This window comes from Syzygium oleosum, unplaced genomic scaffold (assembly GCF_021117445.2).
Source record: "Syzygium oleosum isolate NSW1041296 unplaced genomic scaffold, Sole_v2.1 Sole_v2.14, whole genome shotgun sequence".
NCBI classification, from domain to species: Eukaryota; Viridiplantae; Streptophyta; class Magnoliopsida; order Myrtales; family Myrtaceae; genus Syzygium; species Syzygium oleosum.
The window spans coordinates 8,313,568-8,334,202 of record NW_026607498.1 but is presented as its reverse complement, the minus strand read 5'-3'; the positions used below and the strand labels follow the sequence as shown (position 1 = coordinate 8,334,202).

Genomic DNA, 20,635 nt, shown 5'->3' with positions numbered 1-20,635 from the left:
CTCCTGCTTCGCACTTCTTTCCAGCGAAGAGAGAGAGAGAGAGGGACGCGTCATCATCGTGATCATCGTCACTGTGAGGATGTGGACGATCTGAATCTTAATGAAGTTGAGGATGTTTTCGAATGTTTCTGAAGAGACGATATGATTTACTGAAGGTTAGAGTTTGGTTTTCCAAGGACTTCGACTGAGGTTATATGCTTTTAAGTTTCCTACATATATGCATAGCATGTTAGCACTCGTCCAAATCAACATCGTGGAATTTGTTGCACTCTCTTGCCATTTAACATGGAGAGACGTCGAATCATTTTTCATCTTGACAGAGCATTGATTCATGCATTTTGACAGCAAGAGTAGAATAGGACTGTGATGGAATAGTTATTCGGACTCTAAGGGTGTGTTTGGCAGCCTAGATATAAGGCCAGATAGGATAAGATTTATCATATCCGGCGTTTCGAGACACGCCTACCTTCAACGTGATCAACTGGATTTATCCTAAAGAAAGCAAGATAATTTTATCCCACCTAGTTTTGATTGAAAATTATAGAAAACAAAAAGAAGTAACTAAGCATATACGAAAATTGCCTTGCTACTCTGCGGTGCCATCATGGTGCCATTGTCGACCGCGGTTCGGTGGTCGCCTGAGAGTTTTGTTCTATGTCAAAGGCGGAGTGACCAAATCTAGGCAAATCGGGCCATCACGACCACTCAGTGGTGAGCGCACCTCACAGCGACGGCGACAACCACAGTTATCGTCACTCGTCGACATGGTATATCGGATTTGTGGCTCGTGGTTGACCCTCGAGCCAAACTTGTTTTCTGCCGCGGTGGTGCCGATGGTCAGGCAGTCCGGCTGTGGAGGTCGCCGCGGAAATGGCAATCACCAAAGCGACGATCGATTTTGAACCCATCAGAGAATAGGGTTTTCTTCTTCTTTTTAAAGTCATTCCAGCCTGGGCTATGATCAGATAAGATGTAGGACATGACAAGTCCCCCACGTTCTATATCCCATCTCGTCCCATTCCATCCCAATCATTGTCTTCGCTACTCAACGCTGCTAATAGTACAAATTGGCAAAAGTATTGATATATTTGGTTGAAAAGCGAATGAATTTATCTTGTTGGGTGGGGATTTAATTAAGTTCTCATATCACGTTATGAACGAATTTTGGTTACAAAGTTTTACATACCTAACATTTCTCGTGGGTGCAAACAACACCGAAAATACCACATCAAATCCCTGTCACCCACCTCGTCATTAATGGGGATGCTAGTGGTGGTTATTCTGGGCGAGCTGCCAATGCTGGTCGGCAGTGATGATCATTTATATTTTGTAACGGCAGAGCTGGCAGGAAAAGTTTTGCTTGGGACTCAAGTTCTGACATAAGCCGAATCGATAATGAACAGATTTGAAAGAATATAGTCATAATTTTATTCTAAGCATGCGCTTGAAATCCCAAAGGGTTACAATAACACAGCATGCTGGCAACTTCAATTTCTTCATTCAAATCAAGCTAGTTACAAGATTTTCAGGAGTAGATAGCACACGAAGCGCTTTGAGAGACGCTAGTCAGCTCTGAACAAGGGGATGGACTCACCTTGAAGGCAGCCCCACTCACATCAGAGCACGACCACGGATCTTCTCTCGGCCCCAGCTTGCCGCGGAGGTTGACATTAGAAAGGCAAACGCCAGTGAAAGGGGCGTCCTTTATGCCTCGTATGAGACCTGCCTGTTGAACATTTGTTCCCCACACATCCTTTATCAAGATGCCTTTCACAACCGGAAGAGCATTTGGGTCGTACTTGTCGTCGGGATGATCTCCAACATCGCCTGAAATCTTTATCCCCTTTCTTGCAGTCTCCACGTAGACACCGGAGAAGGTTAAGTTTCTTATGAAACCCCCTCTCCCGGTATTTGTTTTCACATGGATTCCAACACCCACTTTGTACAAGTTAATGTTTTCAGCCAGGACATTCTCTACCCCACCAGAGGTTTCACTTCCTACTGCAATACCGGCAAATGGGGATGATCCTGTTAATCTGCGGATGGTAATATTGGAGCTTGGGCGACCATAGGCAATACCATACTCATCCCACCCACTTTTCACTGAGACAAGATCATCTCCAACAGATATGTACGAATCCTCTATGCAGACATTTGAGCTTGAATCTGTATCAGCGGGTCGTAGAGAAAAGAAGGAATAAATTTAGCAAGTCAATAAGAAATTTTCAACATGAGGGAGCAATTTCATAGCTACTCATATGTAGGCGCAAAGTCAAGTCTCTGATTAAGTTCAATGTTTAATGAAAGAATGCGCAAGCGAGGTAAGATATAAGCAACAATCGCCTGCAAAGTTGCTGCTTGATGGTACTTTTTCAACTCCTAGTTTTCTAAAATTGTCTAATGAGAAAAGAACTGACTTAAGATTTACATACAAAACTACCAAAACAACAACACAGCATAATCAAATTAGTATAGCAAAATTTTCATCCCAGAGACTCTTCTCAACAGTAGTCAAACTAGTGGCATGAGCTAAATTTAATGGATCAGACTCCGGAGCACAGTTTGTTCAATATAAACAGTAGAACAGTCCTTCCCAGTCAAACACCGTAGCTCAGTTTTGAATTAACGACTTTTATATACAAAAGATACACGGGATAACAGGTCAAGTCTCATCATAAAGGTTACCTGGATCAATCCCATCTGTGTTGGGAGAGTCCAGTGGAGCTAATATAGTCACATTACGGACAACCACGTTACTGCAAGAAGAATTGGGCAAGTACCAAAATTAGTGTCCAAAGTACCCGTGTCAACCAAGTAATTACGGTACCCTCGAGTTTCGGAACCTATGAACTTCAATTTACTACAAAAATAAGCTTCACGTACCTACAATAAACGGGATGAATATTCCAAAACGGAGAGTTCTGGAAAACCACATTGGAAATTATGATGTCTCTGGAATTAACCAATTCGATAAGATTTGGTCTGGTAAAACTGAGACTTCTCTGCCTCCACATATTCCACCAGACATCTCCTTGGCCATCTATTGTCCCGTTCTCACCTACACAAACAATTGTCAAACTAGTCAAATACATTTAGGTGTCATTCATAAAAAATTCAGAAATAAGCTAGCGGATGTTACTTCCATCTCAACAGGTAGACGTTTTTATTCCAAGTAGTACGACAGGTTCATGACAATGAACAAGTGATGGCTCTAGGGATGTGGCAGAACTTGTGTCCCTTACCCAATTTTTGGTATGAGATCCCAACTCAACCAATAGTCAAACAAATGACTCAATCTCCAAGTGCATTCAATTGGAAAGAGTAAAAAAACAACTAATGTAAAAGTAATTGCTCAGACGATAACATCCAAGCCATGCCGGATAAATCTGCAATAGTTGTAGACTATACCAAAGCTACTCTCCATCAGAACAACTCCATTCAGCTAAGTAAAACAACTAGTGCTAGCAAAAATAAAGAGAAGCAAACTAGTTGAGACAACTCAAAGCACCAAGTTGGGACTTGGTGACATAATGTCCCCTAGTTCGCAACGGAACTTGCAAAACTGCAGTAACTATGACAGCCTCTCTCATTGGAGCTTGAGTTCATATGGATCATTCTCATAAGATGCTCTAAGGTTGAGATAGAATCATCTAGTACACACTCAAGTTCTGTTGTTAAATCACATTGCTTGGGATACCTACCAGTGATTATCACGTCTTGAAGGCCATCTCCATGAATGAAGCTCATATATCTTCCACCAGGGTGCTCCCTGCCTCTTCCATAAGACGGCAATGGCGCAATTAGTGGCCAATTCGAAGTATCCTGAAGAAGGATAAGAATAGACAAAATCAAGAATGGCCAAGAGACGCAAGTATAGTTGTGTAGAGTATTCAAGCTTGATTCTACATCGTGTGCTCTTGATTACTAACTCTGTGCTATGCAGCACGAGGGTTATAAATTCCAAAGAGCTTAAAAAAGATCAGACTGTAACCAGGACAAGTCCACGAGAAGCATTTAAAGAAAAATAGTCGTTGAGGCACATGGATGTATTAATTCTCATTGCATACAAACACTTCAGGGCCTCAAGCACTGTTCCCCGCATGGAGTGGAATAGTGGTTTAGGAAGTGGCTAGTTACGAAGACAAGACAAGTTCGACTCCTCACCACCATGCTTCATGCCATCTCACTAGGTATGTTTTGAAATGCAATTCATATACACTAAGGAGCTTACTCGATCTGCAAACCAGCATATGGTCGAGTTTCCTTCACCATTCACTATAAATTACAAAGACAGAAAAAAATAAATTGGTGCAATGCCTCTCTTTCGTATATGCTTGGGTCAATGGAGCCCACACAAGTTTAAATACTGCACATGATGCTTGTCCTTTAGGTCCACAAAAGCCGGTGGAGCATGGAACTTAAAATAGCCAGAGCAGATGACAGGGAGACTATTTTCTCTATCAATGTTGAATCTATGCCATCGGATTATCCTAGATTACAGAACGAAGTACTTGACATGATCAAGAGGGTATATAAAACCCTTGATCAGCTCCCCAACCGTCGAAATTTTTCCTACCCAAAGTCGAATGCGTGCTATCAAGCCTCCCACCAATCTCTTTTATTTAATGTAAGCCCCATCTCAGGACCCACCAAGTTGCACCAGACCTCTATCTCTTAAATGATATACATTGGCACAACCATCTCTGTGAAGTTACAGAAAACGCCGTACCAAGATAAACAATGTCTGCATCGGACACGAGCACAAGCATGGTGGGTCAAATTATCAAATACATGGGAATACTCGCAAAATAATAATTAACATCTGCAGGTGCAAATGCGGGTCTGAACCACAGAACTCGCATCTCCTTTCATCGGATACCCAAATTATTGCCCTTTACGCACACAGACTCCCCACGTTACGAACCAATCAAACCACACAAGAACTGTTCATCGTAAACATGAGACATCGCTCTAATCATTTCTTCAGCGAGTGCACACCCTGTATCATTTTAATTTCACTCACGTAATTTCCAGATAAAACAGAGGATAAGCTTCTGCTGCTGGTACTAAACCGGGCAAAATGAACCTACCTGAGTGGCTTTGATGACAGCGCCTCCGGCCAAGTAAAGCGTCATGTGGCTCGTGAGGTTGAAGCTCTCCGTCAAGTACACCCCTGGAGGCACGTACAGCAGCGTGCCCCCGGGCCGGGCCAGGTGCCAAATCCGGTACACGGCCTCCCTGAACGCCTTGGTGTTCAGCGTCCGGCCGTCGCCGACGCCGCCGAAGTCCGCGATGGAGATCCTGTCCGCGCGGTCGCTCATCGGGACTATGCCGGAGCACGTGACGACCTCATCCGCCGCCGCCGAGACGCCGGCCAACAGCAGCACGGCGGCGGCGAGGAACAGGACGCCGCCGGCTGAGGCCCACGGCCGCAGCATTTCCGGCGACTCCCTCGGAGGCGAGAGAGAGAGAGATTGAGATTCTGCCGGTGGCTGTAGGGAGGAATTGAGGAGGAGGAGGAGGAGGAGGACAACGGACAAGAGTCCAAACGAAGCTTTTCAAGCGGAGGCGATCTAAGGAGAGTAACGAGCAGCTCTGAAGAGAGTAAAGTCGACGAAGAAGACAGCGCAGAGAAAGAGAGAGAGAGAGAGAGGGGAGGTCAGTGACAGCCGAGCGACGTTTGTCGAGAAGCGGCTGTCCGCCGCGGCGGCGGCGGCGGCGGCGGCGACGATTAGAGAGAGAGACCGAAAGAGCTTGTGCAGTAGCTTTTATAGTCGCCGACAGACGGGACACGTTCGCCAGTGGCCGTTGGGGGCGCTGTTTGGTATTATTACATCTTTCGGGGCTACGAAAAGCTTCGGTAATTACTGGGACCAGCGCTGCCCGGATCTACCTTTTACTAAAAATTCCGAGATTAGAGTGGTCTAAATGGACGACCATATAAAAAAAAACAGTGATCTAAATTCCAAACTAGCTACGGTACTGCTAATGGTGATCATCTTCTCGATGACTCGATAAATTTTATGGAAATTTATATTTTTTATGGGTCAAATCCGTCCGATACAAAAAAAAAAAAATACAGAGCGATCACTGCCGTAGGAGATATAAAAGCCCACGTCGCGAATCGTTATTGCTCGGTATTGGAGTGTTCATCGTGCCGATGTGCCGGCATGGTGGAGGGTTTGCTACGAAGCGATTTGCATGTATTCGTGAAAATTACGCTCTTTATCGTGAAAAAAAAAATAGATAATGACACAAACAGTCCATGAATTTTGGCTTAATGTGCAATTTGATCCTTGAACTTTTAATTTTCTCAATGTAGCCCCTGAACTTTATCCTAATGTTCGGTTTGGTCCATGAAATTTTAATTTGTTCGATGCGGTCCATGGACTTTTGTTACGTGTTAACTATATGAAAATGTTCAATACAGTCATTCCATCAATTCAAATTCACGAACTATATTGAACGTTTTCCATATATTTCATGAGTAAAATTGAACATGTACTAAAAGTCCATGAACCACATTGAACAAATTAAAAATTCAGGGATCACGTTGCACGTTGGGCCGAAGTTCAGAAAACTATTTGAGTCGTTTTTCCTATAAAAAAAAAGGAAAAAAGAAAAAGATGGGCTCCCCTTCATAGACAACTAGACATGATGAGATGGAACAGAATATTACTACCATGTTTCTCAATTAGCAAATTTCGCTAATGGTTCATGTGAGGACGTGCGCCGTGAGTCCCGTGGGATGAAACCCGAGATTCGAGGTGAGCAGAGGGACGACGACGACGACGACGACGGGCTTTGATAATTTAGCTTTATGATAATGGGGAACCCGATGACTTTTACCCCTTTCTTTATTTTGAGAAGACCGGAGCGGGCCAAGCTGCGATTCCTCTCCCCTTTTCCTTTTTAACTTTTCTTATTTTATTTTATTTTATTTTTTGCCTTTTTTCTTTGGCCACGCTCCTTATATGACCAAAATCCACCCGATTTTTACCAGAAAGACAAAACCGTCCTCAATCGCCCCGAACTTATTTACTTTACCCTTTTTTCAGTTTTTCTGGTTTCTATGTAGGATTTAGTTACCTAGAAGATGAAATTGTCGTGTATATGAATAGGCGCTATATTTCTTGGGCGGCACTATTTCCGCCCCCTATATCATTAAATCCACTTGGCTTTCGTCAGAAGGACGAAATGGTCCTCGATCATTCAATTGCAATTTAAAGTGGCGGCCCCATATTTATTTACGTTTTTTCTAGTGTTTTCTGTTTTTACGTAGGATTTAGTTACCAAAACTGACGCTGTTTCCACTCTTTATATGACAAAAATCACCCAACTTTTACCCAAAAAAACAAAAATCGTCCTTAATCATTCGATTGCAATTCAAAGTGGTGACCCCAAATTTATTTATTTTCCTCTTTTTCAGTTTTTCTATTTTCATGTAAGATTTAGTTACCGAAGGACAAAATTCCCATATGTGGGTGGTGCTATTTCCACCCCTATATGACCAAATTCATCAAGTTTTCACAAAAAATATAAAATTATCCTCAATCATTCAATTACAATTTAAAAGTGGTGATCCCAAATTTTATTTTCCTTATTTTTTAGTTTTTCAATATCTATATATGATCTGCTTACCATAATTAACAATTTCACGTGTCTAGCTTTGTTTATTATAGATTTCTCATGTATATTAAAGGAATTTTTTTTATTATTAGATATTACTTCCATAAAGTTCATTTTGTCGACAAGAGAAATTTTCAAGAAACATAGTTCTTTTCTACATCACCGATTAATTCATGGATAAATTGTTAAGTAGAGTATAGAACAAATTCAAAATAAATGACTTTTCAACACACTGACTTGTTTATGCATTTTCACTTTTGTTTTGTTGTGTAAATCACCGCCAAACCCCTTTTTATCGATTTTCTGTTATATACAGATGCCTATAACGGGATGATCACATGAAGCCAAAAAAACCTTTTTAAGTCCGAATTTATTTATTTTTTGGTCAGATTTTAAGTCCGAATTTACAAAGCGTTTCCTTTCATGCATTTGATGTATAGCGTAGCCAGATCCCATCTCTGCGCTCTTGCATCGACTTTTGCTGGTCAAGGGCTCCACGGATTCGATTTGGGATGAATTAATTTATTAATCTCCATCCTAATTTTTTTATACTATCATTAATTTTTTTGTCGGGATTATTATATTATCATTGTTATTCTGTCTTCATTCTCTTTTCTGGTTTTGGCTTCCTTCAAGTTCAAACAAAGAATGTGTGGAATCGGTTCACTGTGCATAAATTATTTTAAAAAGCTACGAGGCAGAGCGCCCACTATCTTAGCAATATCAATTGGGTCGAGGCACCGTGCTTAATTAACATATTTCTTGGTTATCCCCTCACTCTCTCTCTCTCCCACGAAGAGAAGCCGGCGAAAAATGCGCAAGTTGCATAGGAAGATAGCACAAATAGTCCCCGAATTTTAGTATGATATGCAACGCCGTTCTTGAATCTTTAATTTATTTAACGTGATCCTTGAACTTCGGTCCAATATGTAATGTAGTCCGTGAATTTTTAATTTGTTCGATGTGGTCACTGAACTTTGATACAACATGCAACGTCATCCTTGATCTTTTAACCATTTTTATATAGTTGAGGGATTGCATTGAACATTTACTAATTATTCAGGGATCGCATTAAATAAATTAAAGGTCTAAGGACGACATCGCACGTTGGGCCAAAATTCAAGGACTACGTTGCATATATTAAAGGTTTATGGAGGATATTGCACATTGGATAAAAGTTTATGGATCATTTGTGCCATTATCCTTATTTATACAATGTAAAGTTAGGTGCTTGTCAAACATCCGGGAGAATTGCAGCACTTGCTTTCAAAATGGAAACTATTGTGTCCTTCAATTGGAAATTAAAAGATAGAGGACGGCTATCATTTGGATGGCTCTGTCGAAAGGGTGATAATGGCGCATAATGTTTAGTGAAAAATTCATTATCTCTTTAAAATATTAGTCAACAGAAAATGTTTTTATTATCAATAATAATTTATGTTTAACTATTTTCGTAGACGATAAACTTATTTTTCATTCATTTAATTTCACGAATGATACAAACGATCGTTTTTTGAAAAATATTTTCAAAATCTCAAGTTTTCTCAGTAAACAAACACATCCGGTTCACTCATTTATCTATGGCTACTTGTCCATGTTCTATACTTTATACCAATTACTATCATCATTACATTTTTATAAGATAAAATAACTAAAAGGTCTTTGTCTATTAATTCTTGTGTTCTTATATAATGGACAAGATTAAATGTAATACGGGGTTCTCTAAAATGAAATCAGATATGTCTCTCACATACCAAATTTGTCCAATGAGTACATCTTATCGTTCTATAATTTAAATAATTTTCCTACAAATATTTGATCTCTCATAGATTATAGCCTTCAATTTATAGTTTTCTCCTTGCACAAGAGTTTAATCGCGTTTATTTTTTATTTTTTTGGTCTGTTAATCTCGTTTATTAAAATAACGCAAATTATATATTTTTTGATTTTTTTTTTCATTCAATCTATATATTTATTTTAGGAAAATACTACAAAAATCCCAAACTATGTCACTTGTGATAAATTTACCTTGAACTTTTTTTTATGACATGAAAAATCCCAAATTATATTACTTGTGATAAATTTATCCACGAACTTTTTTGACACGAAAAATATAGTGGCATAGTTCGGGATTTTACGCAAAAACTTTACAAATGATAGTTTGGATTTTCACGCAAAAAAAGTTCAGGTAAATTTATCACAGTAATATAGTTTGGGGTTTTTTATGTCACAAAAAAAAGTTCAGGGTAAATTTGTCACCAATATCATAGTTTTAGATTTTTGGCGGTATTTTTCCATTTATTTTTGATTTTTTTAGGGCAACCCGCTCTCTCTCTTTTCATCGGCACGATATAGAAAGGCTTTTCCCGCCATTTCGAAGTCCACTGCCCCCAAATCTCCCGCCATCGTCAGATTCCTCGCCCCCGCGCCCACGCTCCTCCTTCCTCCGGCTCCAATCGCCGCCGCCCGCCGCCCGCCGCCGTCGCCGGCGACTTCATCTGCGAAATCTCACACCGTAAGGAAGAGATCCTCGCTGTTTTGCGCGCCGATATCACTCTTTTTTTGCCCCGTAGGTTTTCTAAGTCTCCCTGTTGTTCAAAAGCGTGGTTACGGTGTGCTTTCCTTCGAGTGGATTTCCTCGTACGGTAGCCGCCGGAGCAAATGTTCTTGCGAAATCTGAGATGTTTATTTAGTGTCCGGGCGATGTGATTAGTGGAATTCGGGGATTGTTTGAGACGTCACTGGAGTTTCGTTGAATTTTCTGTAGACAAACTGTTTGATCGCTGATTGTGGATTCATTTGTGTTCGAATCGGGGTTCGGTGTCTGATTTCGCGCGATTATGCTAGCTGGAAGCGCATTCCGAGCGGTATTGTTTGTTGACCGATGTGTATATCGGTCGTATTGGACCGACTGGGCGATTACTGGGTTGATCGCTCTGGTTTCAGTGTCAATAACCTGATTTTGCTGCTTTCGAGCCTCGTTGTTGCGAATGATGCTGATGGCGAGCTTTTTGAGTGTAACGCGGTGGATTTGATTGGACGACAGGTGTATGATTGAGAGATGAATCGAGGGGAAGCTGAGAATTGTAGGGAGGACATGGAAATTGATGGCAACGAACCAGAAATGCCTGCACAGAGGCATGGAGATATCATGCCTGATGGATTTAATCCCAATTACCTCAAAGCTTACTATGGTAATTCCTCAATCTTAAGTTCACGTGACACTTTGTTACTGTAAAATTCAATTGATCACCTTTTTGAATATTGTACGGAGCTTTCTTCTTTGATAGCACTCATATGCAAAGATCACCAGCCCGCTTTGATTGGTTAGGTTTTAGCTAATTCATGTTGGATAAATTGACAAACAGGCAAATAATGTGCAGTGTTTTCCCATAGAGAGCAAAGATTTTCTATCCAGCATTTTATTGAAAAAACAAAACAAGAGAACTTTTTTCATACTGCGGTGACATGTTGGCTGAGGGATTTTCGTTTAGCCGTTCGTACCTGTCACCATGAATTTTATGTTTACAACACATGTATTACTTCAACAAATGAGTGTATAGTGACAAGAAGAAGTTTGTCTCTCTTATCCACTAGCCTATGATTTTGGGTTGATGAATTTGCCATGTTGATGATGATGATCCCAGATTCTAGGACCATTTTGTTGAAGGGAATGGAATTGGACCATTTACTTGAAATAACATTGTACTAGGTTTATCTGCTTTGAGTTAAATGAATGAGCACGAGGTTCCGCCTAGTAACCCCCTAACTTTGACATTGGAAGCATTTATAGTTGGGATTTTAAGACCAGAGTTCAATTCGAGATTATTTCATGGTTTACAGAAGAATTTATTTGTTGCAGGAAAGATCTTTCCATATTCTGATATCTTCAAATGGATGTCCTATGGCCATGGTAAGTTGAATGTATGTCTAAACCGACGAGCAACGCGCTGCTCGATCACTTTATTCATGTTATTATGCACATGTGTCAAACCTGTAAGCATACTGTTATTGATTATGCAGATGGAAAGCACCCCGGCTGCGATCCAACATACTTTGGCCGTAGAGAATTTTCTTTCACACTGGATAATGACATCTACCTGCGGTTCCTGTCCTACACAAGCGCATATGAGCTGGAAAGCTCCATCAAAGAAAAATGCCCATTTAAAATAGATATTGGACCGGTTTACAGCGTGAATGTAAGATACTTATTTACCTTTTGTCTTTAGTTTGGAATAAAGACCCTTCAAAGTGTGTGATCAGTTTGAAGCATAAGCAGGACTCCTTAATGAGAGGAGTACTGCAGTTTGCACACATAAAGAAAGAATTAATGTATAATGCTATTGTCAATAAATTACTATACTGTTTTATTCTCTATTTCATAAACAATGTGATGAACAACAACTTGTGAAATCATGAAAGGATAGATACATGGTGATGATGTGCATTTGTCCTACTATATTTTCCTTGTGGCCCTAGATCTCTTGAGGGAAAGAAGATAATGAACTTTACTGCCTTTCAAAGGTATCTTAGTTGATTATGTTGTGTTATGCAGCCTGCAAAGAGACATGCTTACGCACAAACTGGTGATAATGTTTTTACTCCAGTGGAGAGGGAGCTCGTCTTTGATGTTGTAAGCTTTTATACATCAAGCACGTCAGACCTGTTCTCCTCTAAACTATGATTTCACTCGGTAGTCAAACTGTTTGAATTGATCTTCTGCCAATAGGATATAACAGATTACGATGACGTTAGATTTTGCTGTTCTGGAGCTGATATCTGCTTGGACTGCTGGCCACTGATGACTGTGGCTATAAAAGTAATGGACACTGCCCTCAGAGGTAGGATCCTTATACAGCAGCATTAGGCATGCCTTCTATTTCAGTTAAGAGGTTATTGCTTCGGATCTTTCTTTTCCTTCACACATTTTGTCTGCCATCCTGACCTTTTTAGGTCCATGCATCAGATTGCTATCTATATGGCCAGAAAAGGACTTTCTGTAGAAACCACATTTACGGTCGTCAGTTATGATCCCAGCAGACATAATCTAGTGCCAATAAATGAATCTAGGATGTGGTCAGTTCATCGTCCCTGAAAAGTGTATTGTCCGAGCTTTCCCATTTCAAATTCCAATTCTTTCCAAGTGCGATCATAGCTAATCAATTTCTTAAAGGAATTACGTGTTCATCACTTGCTGAACGTCAATTAAGTTTCTTTAATCGGTTTTATGTAACGGAAACAAGCTCTGAAGTTCAGCTGTGTCGGAAAAATCTTGAGCAGCTAGCAAGTTACTAGTATCTTAGCACACTTTCAAAATGCACGATGCATTCTGTAGAGCTAAAAATGTGTGTACACTATCGAAGTCTGCTCATCATGTAAGTTAATGTTCCATAGCAATTTGGCGTAGATATGCACAAATTAGTATGCAAAACTTGTTACAGATTCATTGATCAATTTGCTGATTTTATCTTTCCTCTCATCTAAATATATCAGTTTATGCCATTTCCACATTCAGATCACATCCCAGGGGAGCTGGATAATTATGTGCACGTACTACATTCAGCATCTATGGCTGGTCGATATGTTCTCATGACGTCAAATTGTTGTTTCCTTTGTAGATGACTTTGGCTTCAATCACATTTTATGGGTATATAGCGGCCGACGTGGTGTTCATTGTTGGGTTTGTGATGGGAAAGCAAGAAGGTGATGCTGCATATGGTTGAATACCAAAGTTTTACTTCTTTGCATTTTCTTTGATGAATTTAGGTTTAAAATACACTGCCGCCAATCATGCAGACTGTCTAATGAACAGAGGGCAGCTATTGCTGAGTACTTCCGTGTATATAAAGTACTGTTTCTATCACTGCATTAGTTACCTTTTTGTTTCTAGACTATTCACGCGTCTTGCATAATTCGTTTATTTCCTTTACTGCTTTCAGGGCAATGAAAATAGCAATAAGAAGGTTTCTTTAGTGGGTCCAGTTCTTCATCCGTTCCTTGCGTAAGTTCTAAAAGGAGATCCTCTTCCCCTTCTCCTTCTCTTTTCAACCCCTGGATCAACTTCTCAACAAGTCTTACCTTTGCAGGAGATCATATACAGATGTTCTAAGGGATTTCTTCGAGGGAAAAGTGCTTTTGAGCCAAAATATACTATCAACTGAAGAGAAATACGAGAAGATCCTGGATATGATTTCTGATGAATGTATTGAAATTTAAGGGGTTTTGTTGGGTCATTAGGTTTCATTTGGATAACCTATGCACTTGTTATTCACGAAGACCTTTCTTCTTTCTAGCTGTTGCTGCTGAGCTGCGGGGGAAGTGGCAGGAGAAGAGAAAATCCCATGGTTCAAAGGATGACATTAATGTTGTCCGATGGGAGCAGCTAAAGAGCTTACTCCGCTCCGGAAAACTCAAGGTAAGATAATAGCCGTATCATATTGATACCTATTGATTATGCAAAGATAAATTTTGGAAACTTCACCGGGGATACAGCGCATAAAAAGCTTCTGCCATAGGCATGAATACAAATTACTTAAATGTGCTATGCCATTGGAAAGGGGCTTTGGTCCTCTTCTGAAGCATGCTATGCTATAATTGACCAGTCTGTAGAGTTGAGAATCTGTTGTTTTGATGAGGGCACTGAGTATACACAGACAGACTATCACGCAGTCAATTTTTCGAGCAATTGGTTGGCTGAAGGTGCAGGTTCGGTCAGTCTGTTGGTTGCACTATTTCCTTGATGTCCCATGGATTCATTTGATCCTCCACATGCCAGAGTCTGGGAACCCATGATGTGGGCAGGCACATGCATGAGGATAAGCAATTGAATTTCAATTGTTATTCTCTGTGGAGAGATACTTGAGATGTGTATTATGCTGTCACCGTTGCCTCTAGACTCCAGATTTTGATTCCTCAAAGGGAACTAACGAGTCTTTTCAAATTCTTGATAATGTGGTTATGTCAATGCATCTAATAAGATCTCATAAGGTTTGATTCCCTGCTTTTCTTTTTTCTGATAGTTCGTTTTGTTTTCTGGACTTACTGTTGAGGCAAACTATCCTTTTGGGCTAAACAAGTTGCATTTTCATGGTAGAGGTAGATAAGAGCATTGTATGCTTCAGGAAACTAGACCTCAGTATGCAATCTCTGCGCTTTTCTCTCAGACATATATTGCCTCTGCTTTGCAGCACATACAAGGACTGCACAGGTGCATTGAAGAGATAATTTTTTCTTTTACCTATCCCAGGCTCGATATGGAGGTTTGTGAAGTTCCGAGCACTTTCTAATTTTCTTCTTTCGCGCCGATCTCAGTGTTCTTGTAGTTCAGAAACTCAGCTCCCTGGAGTAGTGTGTCAATTTTACCCTGAGAGGAAAATAAGCTAGCTGGAGACTTTCAACGGTAACTGTGCATGCTTACTTAACAACTCTATGACCTATTGACCTGTCAGGTATCCAAACACATGAACCATTTGCTAAAGGCACCATTCTGTGTACATCCAAAAACAGGTACAGATGGGTTCTCGTAGATAAGCCTTTGTCGTGCATCCATTTACAAGACATCATGTTTTTTTCCTTTTCAACATCCACATTGTCTGTCAATTTCATTAGCAAACTGGTATTTAGTAATATCGCTTCACTTAATTTTTCTTTAATTCAGGTCGCGTATGTGTCCCTATTGACCCGAATAAGTGCGAGGAATTTGATCCTACTGCAGTGCCAACCCTTTCACAGGCAAGTTTAGTACACTCGACCAATACTGATTGCTAGGTACTTAATCTCCCCAGAGTCATCCATTTTTCCCCGACCATAAGGCCTCAATACAAGCTAGCCATGAATATGCTCAGAATTCACTACCTGTAGTGTTTTAAAAGAATCATTTTAGTTGCTGCTAATTCTCATTTTGGAACACTGGCTGGATGAGAGAAGCATCTTTCCCATCTCCTGTTTATTTTCTTCACGAACTGTCATGTATGTACCTTTAATCTCAAGTACTTGTTCAATCTGAAACTCATGCTTCATCAGTTTAATAGCGATTGGTGCAGCCTATCATCCAGTCGTTCAGCTTTCTGATGAAATATAAGACAATTTAAATCAAGTTTTAAATCATTCATAAGGGCAGAATATCTTCCCGTCTTGCATTACGTTGTCTAGAATATCCTTCAGATGTCACATACGTAAATAGAGTAGTGATGTGCGTGCATAGATTTGCTCTTCTCCGAAATGAAGGGTACTGGTTTGTGGGCTCTTCTTTGATATTTTTTGCCTTACAGCTTCTGCAAGAACTCAACATGAGTGGTTCAAGAGCTGATATGGATGATGGTAAGGAAATAAAATATCAACTTTGATCTTAGTGTTTCTACCTCACATTGGTCAGTAGTTACACGTGTTTCATTTTCCATTTCATGCCAGAACTGGACAGAACCTCGCTTGGACGAGCAGTGAGATACTTCCGATCATCATTTTTGCAGCCCTTACTGAGATCTTGCAAGGTATACTTCATCCGAGCTTGTTGCCGCATTGCATTTCATTCTGCGAACCGAACCATTGTCAATCGGTTTGATGATAGGACTACGTTTTGACTCACTATCCGTTACTTCAAATGAGGATTTGCTGGAGTCATCTTGACTAGCACGTGTGGTTCATTAAGTTCGATCACTTGCATTTCTCGGATGATAAAGAAAAGATACGGTCTGATTAGTTCCTAGTCATTCCTGTTCTAAGCAGGTCACTTGGTCACTGTTCCGTGCACCTTTTCCCTGATTCAATTTCTGCTCAACCATCCATTTGGACCAAGGGAAGCAGTAGATTATCACTTCAATTAAAGAACATTCCATCCACCACGTGCTTTCTGTTTCTTGCAGGATGAGATAGAGAGGGCATACAATAGTCGACTGCAGCAATCAAAGAATAATTTAAGTTGGTAATGACACACAGTGTCCGTCGTACGTTTGCCTCTGGGACTCCTTTGCTGGAACGTCTATCCGTAAGTCTTGGTTGTTCATACATTAAGGAGGAAAATACGAGCGGCAAGAGTTCTCCTATAGCCATCCGATATCAATTTCCATTGTACGGAACTAAATTATGCTTCATCATGTATGTTCTCTGTCTTCTGAATGTAGCATATGTCGTAATGCTCTCAAAAGTAGTTACTCTATGCTCCGTTCACTAACCAACAAGCCTTGCGCTAGATTTTGGAGGACAGATTATTGTGTTGAACCAAATTGAATGCACTAACTCCGAGTTTATCTGTGTATCGCCCAATTGAATTAAATCGCATGATGAACGGCCCATCCTCATGTTCCTGTGCCAGGGCCTCGTCAAATTGGTCCAGAAAGAAAAGGTTGCACGGAACTACTTTTGCCGTATAAATCGATATGACGACTAGGCTTAATCTGGAGATGTGATTACTCGGTCTTTCCTATCTCATGATGGAGGATCAGGAAGAGGACCATAGCCTCTTCACATGTTGCTTTCTCACCATAAAGATGCGTGGAGGATAAGTTGTTAACGTGGTGGGTGAGTTCATTTTTCGTGATGCCAGCGGTCGAGATTAGGATTCATAACGCTACAACACCTATATATTCGACCCTCCTGTCCACCCTGTACACCTTTTCATCCTCAGAGAGCCCTCTTCAAGAAAATTCCCAATGGATGGAGAACCGTGTCGAGAGGAGCTATGCATCGGACATCAAACGAGCCGTAACGTGAGCCCGTCGATGGTGCGGATGTGAAGCTTCGGAAAGAGCGAAAAAGACCTGAGTTTTTGCCACAATGATTCGGATTTGATCGATCTGTAACAACGTAGGATACCATAGGTTTATGCTCAAAGATAAATCGCTGCAACACTACTAGGGGGGGCTTAATGCATAAAACATCGTCGCCCTGATACACAAGAGAGCCAGACGAGACAGAAAGACTCGTACTCGACATTGAATGCCCAAATTAAACAAGAGAGAGAGAGAGAGAGAGACAGAGACAGGAGAGAGCATCCTGACAACTTTAAGAGACTAATGCGACTATGAATGTACACTTGATGCCAACCGAGTTCCGATAAAGTAGATAGACTCCTTTCCCGCTACGCGCAAAAATTCCACTGCTATTCACGCTGAGAAAAGTTTCCTCGCATCTAATTAGCAAGAACTTCCCAGATCAACTCCGGATCGAACGACGGCATTTTAGCAAGCGAACACCCTTCGCTCCCCGACTCCTCGGCGATGACTGCCGAGCCATCGGCGGAGCAGGAAGGCTGCGAATTCTCGCGCTTCCAAAAGCCGTCCTCCGAAACGTCGGACGCCATCAGCTCGCTTGTCCAATCCTCTTCGCCAAAAAACAGGGGCGACGGCGGCGACAGCGACGACGAAGAGCAGTACGAATCGACTTTCGTGACTTTCTCGCTCGCGCTCTTACCACCAACACCACCATTAGAACTGCCACTACTGTTCTTTGCACTCTTCTTAGCCCTCTCCCTTTTCACCTTCTGACAGATAGCCTGAATCTTAGCATCCACCGAGCTCTTCAAAGCGTTCAATCTAGAGCAGTCGCCAAACCCCAACTTGCTCGGATCCTTAAGGTTGGGGAAGTTCAACCTCGCATATTCACCTCTTAATTTATAAGCAGCCCTATCATATGCATAAGCAGCTGCTTCAGCAGTGTCATACGTGCCCAACCACACTCTCATCCTGTTCTGTGGGAGTCTGATCTCGGCCACCCATTTGCCCCAATGCCTCTGTCTCACCCCCCTGTAGAGCTTCTTCTTGCATGGACTCGGATAAGTGGTCGAACACACTGAAGTCCGAAGTGGGCTTGTTGTGTATGAGAAGTTTGGCGATGACCTGTTTCTCTGAGAGAACTTGTGGAGGAGATCTCTCTGGAGGAGATAAACGGAGGAGCCCAACGGCTCAAAAACAGAGGGGCTGGTGATTGTGCTTGTGAGCGTAGTAGGAATTGGTGGTGGTGTTTGTGATGGTGATGGTGATGAACATAAGGAGAAGATAGAGTCTATGGTGCTGCTCCCACCAGCTAAAATCAGTTGAGACAGTGATGATCCGATGTCAATGTTGTTCTGTGAGAATGGGTTCTGGTCTTCTTGAATCTTTTCCATTTCGTTATTGGGAAACTGGTGTTTTTTCCTCTTTCTTCTAGGGGTTAAAAAACAGGGTATAAGCAGGGTGTGAGATCTAATATGTGGAGTGGAGGAAACAGGGCAGACAAAAAAAAACTAGCCCTTCTGTTTCTCTAGGATCAAACAAACAAAGAAGCTTTCAAATGACCGTTCAAGAAGTGCAAACTATGCAAAAAAAGAACTCGAAGAACAGGATTTGGGCAAAGTGCCAAAGTGAGAGTAAATGGTATCAAAAAAACAAAAGCAAAAACAAAAGAGTAGTGGGAAAGAACCAGAGAATTGTGAGCAGAAAGGTGGGGAAACAGTCACAGAAACATAGGCCGAGAAATCACAGGTGGAGGATCATCACCTGAAAGAGAGCTTCTGCAGAAACAGAAGCATTTGAGAGCAATAGACATTTGAAGTTCTTGAAGAGAGAATGTGTTTGTGTTGGTGTTTGTGTTTGTGTTTGTGTTTGTGTTAACTATGCTGGGACAGTGCTTGATTCAGCAGGGTCTATTTATAGCTGCCGAGGGAAGACACTTCCCCTTGGGGATTTTTATTTTTTTTTAACCGTCTTCCTTCGCATCTTTATTGCAGTTACATTCTGGAAGACTGTTCGGGTGTGACCCTTATGCCCTTTTGGCTTTCTCATCATCACCACTAGGCCCCCCTTCTGGTATGTAGGAAGTAGGGTAACAAGGATAAGATAAAAAGGAATCGGAATGAATTACGAGGGATCGGAGCATGAATTGATTTGGAAAATTACTGCATTTGGTAACACATCGAAATTGGAATGCATCTTTTTGTTGATCGAGGTTTTAGTGTTTCAAATTGCTGCACACAACAGGAAATTAGATGAGTGTACTTGCCGTGTTAAATTTTTCCCATACAGAAGTTACCGAAGGCAAGACTTAGTTATGGACATCCTCACGTCTACTTGCTTTTATTTTTTAGGGATAAGCGCACTGGAAGTCCTAAAACTCGTCACAAAGGCACAATTGAGTCCTAAAATTTTAAAAAAGTGCAATCAAGTCCTAAAACTTGCCACGAAAGTGCAATCGAGTCCTTAAACTTTCAAAAAGTGCAATCAACAGAAGTACTTGGTTGGACCAATCTGACAAGTTTTGGGACTTGATTGTACTGTTTTTGAAAGTTTTAAGATTTGATTGCACTTTTCTAACAAGTTTTAGGACTTAATTGCATTATTTGAAAGTTTTAAGACTCAATCACACTTTGTTGACAAGTTTTAGGACTTCAAATGCACTCGTCCCTATTTTTATTGACTCATTCTCATTGATTCTTGTTCATTCCCAACTCATTTTATGTTATTGAAAGTGCAGTAATGCGTGAATCTCCATTCCCGATTTAAATTTACATTCGGCCACCTTTTAACCAATTAAATGCGCCGATACATCGAATTGGGCTTTTCATTCTCATTCCAGTGTCCTCATTCTCGATATCCAAGCATTTTACCGTGGACAAACTAAAACAATTTCATATTTTTTACTATCATCACGCAGACTCGGACTCTGTTTTCGCGTTGTTCACGTGGAAGAAGAATTCCTATTTTTATTATGAAGTAGTGATTTTTCAAGAATTAGGACTTCTTTAGTTTGGGTCGAAGCATCCTAAACTAGTAAAAGCATTATTAGTCTCTTCCTTCTAAGGTCACACCATGTTCAACATTCAAGTGTGTTATGGGTTTGGAGCTTGCTCTCAAAATTAATGTTTGTCCTCTGCAATTGAAGTGAGCTTGAGAATCCATCCCGTGCCCACCAACATACCACATGCACACCGCATCCACTCCTAACAAAGCGCTCATAGATCGCATACCCGCTTTCCTCAAATTGAACAACGTGCCGAGATAACATCACGGCTTAACTAGATATCCTCAACGGCCAT

At 41.0% G+C, this 20,635-nt stretch overlaps 3 protein-coding genes across 5 annotated transcripts; 1 reads left to right on the top strand and 2 right to left on the bottom strand.

Moving 5' to 3' along the window:
- Window positions 1-1,087: 1,087 nt before the first annotated feature.
- On the bottom strand, window positions 1,088-5,674 carry LOC115688475 (probable polygalacturonase). Of its 2 annotated transcripts, XM_056318044.1 has the most exons (6): window positions 5,091-5,674; window positions 3,702-3,822; window positions 2,884-3,058; window positions 2,686-2,756; window positions 1,595-2,166; window positions 1,088-1,341 (listed from the first exon to the last, which is right to left on the bottom strand). In XM_056318044.1, the coding sequence occupies exons 1-6, from the start codon at window positions 5,436-5,438 to the stop codon at window positions 1,321-1,323; spliced, it is 1,308 nt and encodes a 435-aa protein (XP_056174019.1). In that variant the 5' UTR covers window positions 5,439-5,674; the 3' UTR covers window positions 1,088-1,320. The 2 variants fall into 2 exon arrangements, with proteins under 2 accessions (XP_056174019.1, XP_030470162.2); XM_030614302.2 differs by lacking the exon at window positions 1,088-1,341 and having other exon boundaries at window positions 1,405-2,166.
- A 4,324-nt stretch (window positions 5,675-9,998) lies between these two features.
- LOC115688474 (uncharacterized) lies at window positions 9,999-16,771 on the top strand. 2 transcript variants are annotated; one of them, XM_030614300.2, is made up of 17 exons: window positions 9,999-10,198; window positions 10,676-10,823; window positions 11,492-11,542; window positions 11,653-11,828; window positions 12,185-12,262; window positions 12,359-12,470; window positions 13,248-13,332; window positions 13,426-13,477; window positions 13,569-13,630; window positions 13,716-13,831; window positions 13,923-14,044; window positions 14,817-14,888; window positions 15,078-15,135; window positions 15,287-15,360; window positions 15,900-15,948; window positions 16,039-16,118; window positions 16,491-16,771. In XM_030614300.2, exons 2-17 carry the CDS (start codon window positions 10,691-10,693, stop codon window positions 16,551-16,553), a joined length of 1,383 nt encoding a protein of 460 aa, XP_030470160.2. In that variant the 5' UTR covers window positions 9,999-10,198; window positions 10,676-10,690; the 3' UTR covers window positions 16,554-16,771. The 2 variants fall into 2 exon arrangements, with proteins under 2 accessions (XP_030470160.2, XP_030470161.2); XM_030614301.2 differs by having other exon boundaries at window positions 10,016-10,144.
- Window positions 16,772-17,534: 763 nt separating this feature from the next.
- On the bottom strand, window positions 17,535-19,226 carry LOC115688476 (ethylene-responsive transcription factor ERF061-like). Its single transcript, XM_030614303.2, has one exon. It carries the CDS (start codon window positions 18,728-18,730, stop codon window positions 17,756-17,758), a length of 975 nt encoding a protein of 324 aa, XP_030470163.2. The 5' UTR covers window positions 18,731-19,226; the 3' UTR covers window positions 17,535-17,755.
- Between the last annotated feature and the right edge of the window lie 1,409 nt (window positions 19,227-20,635).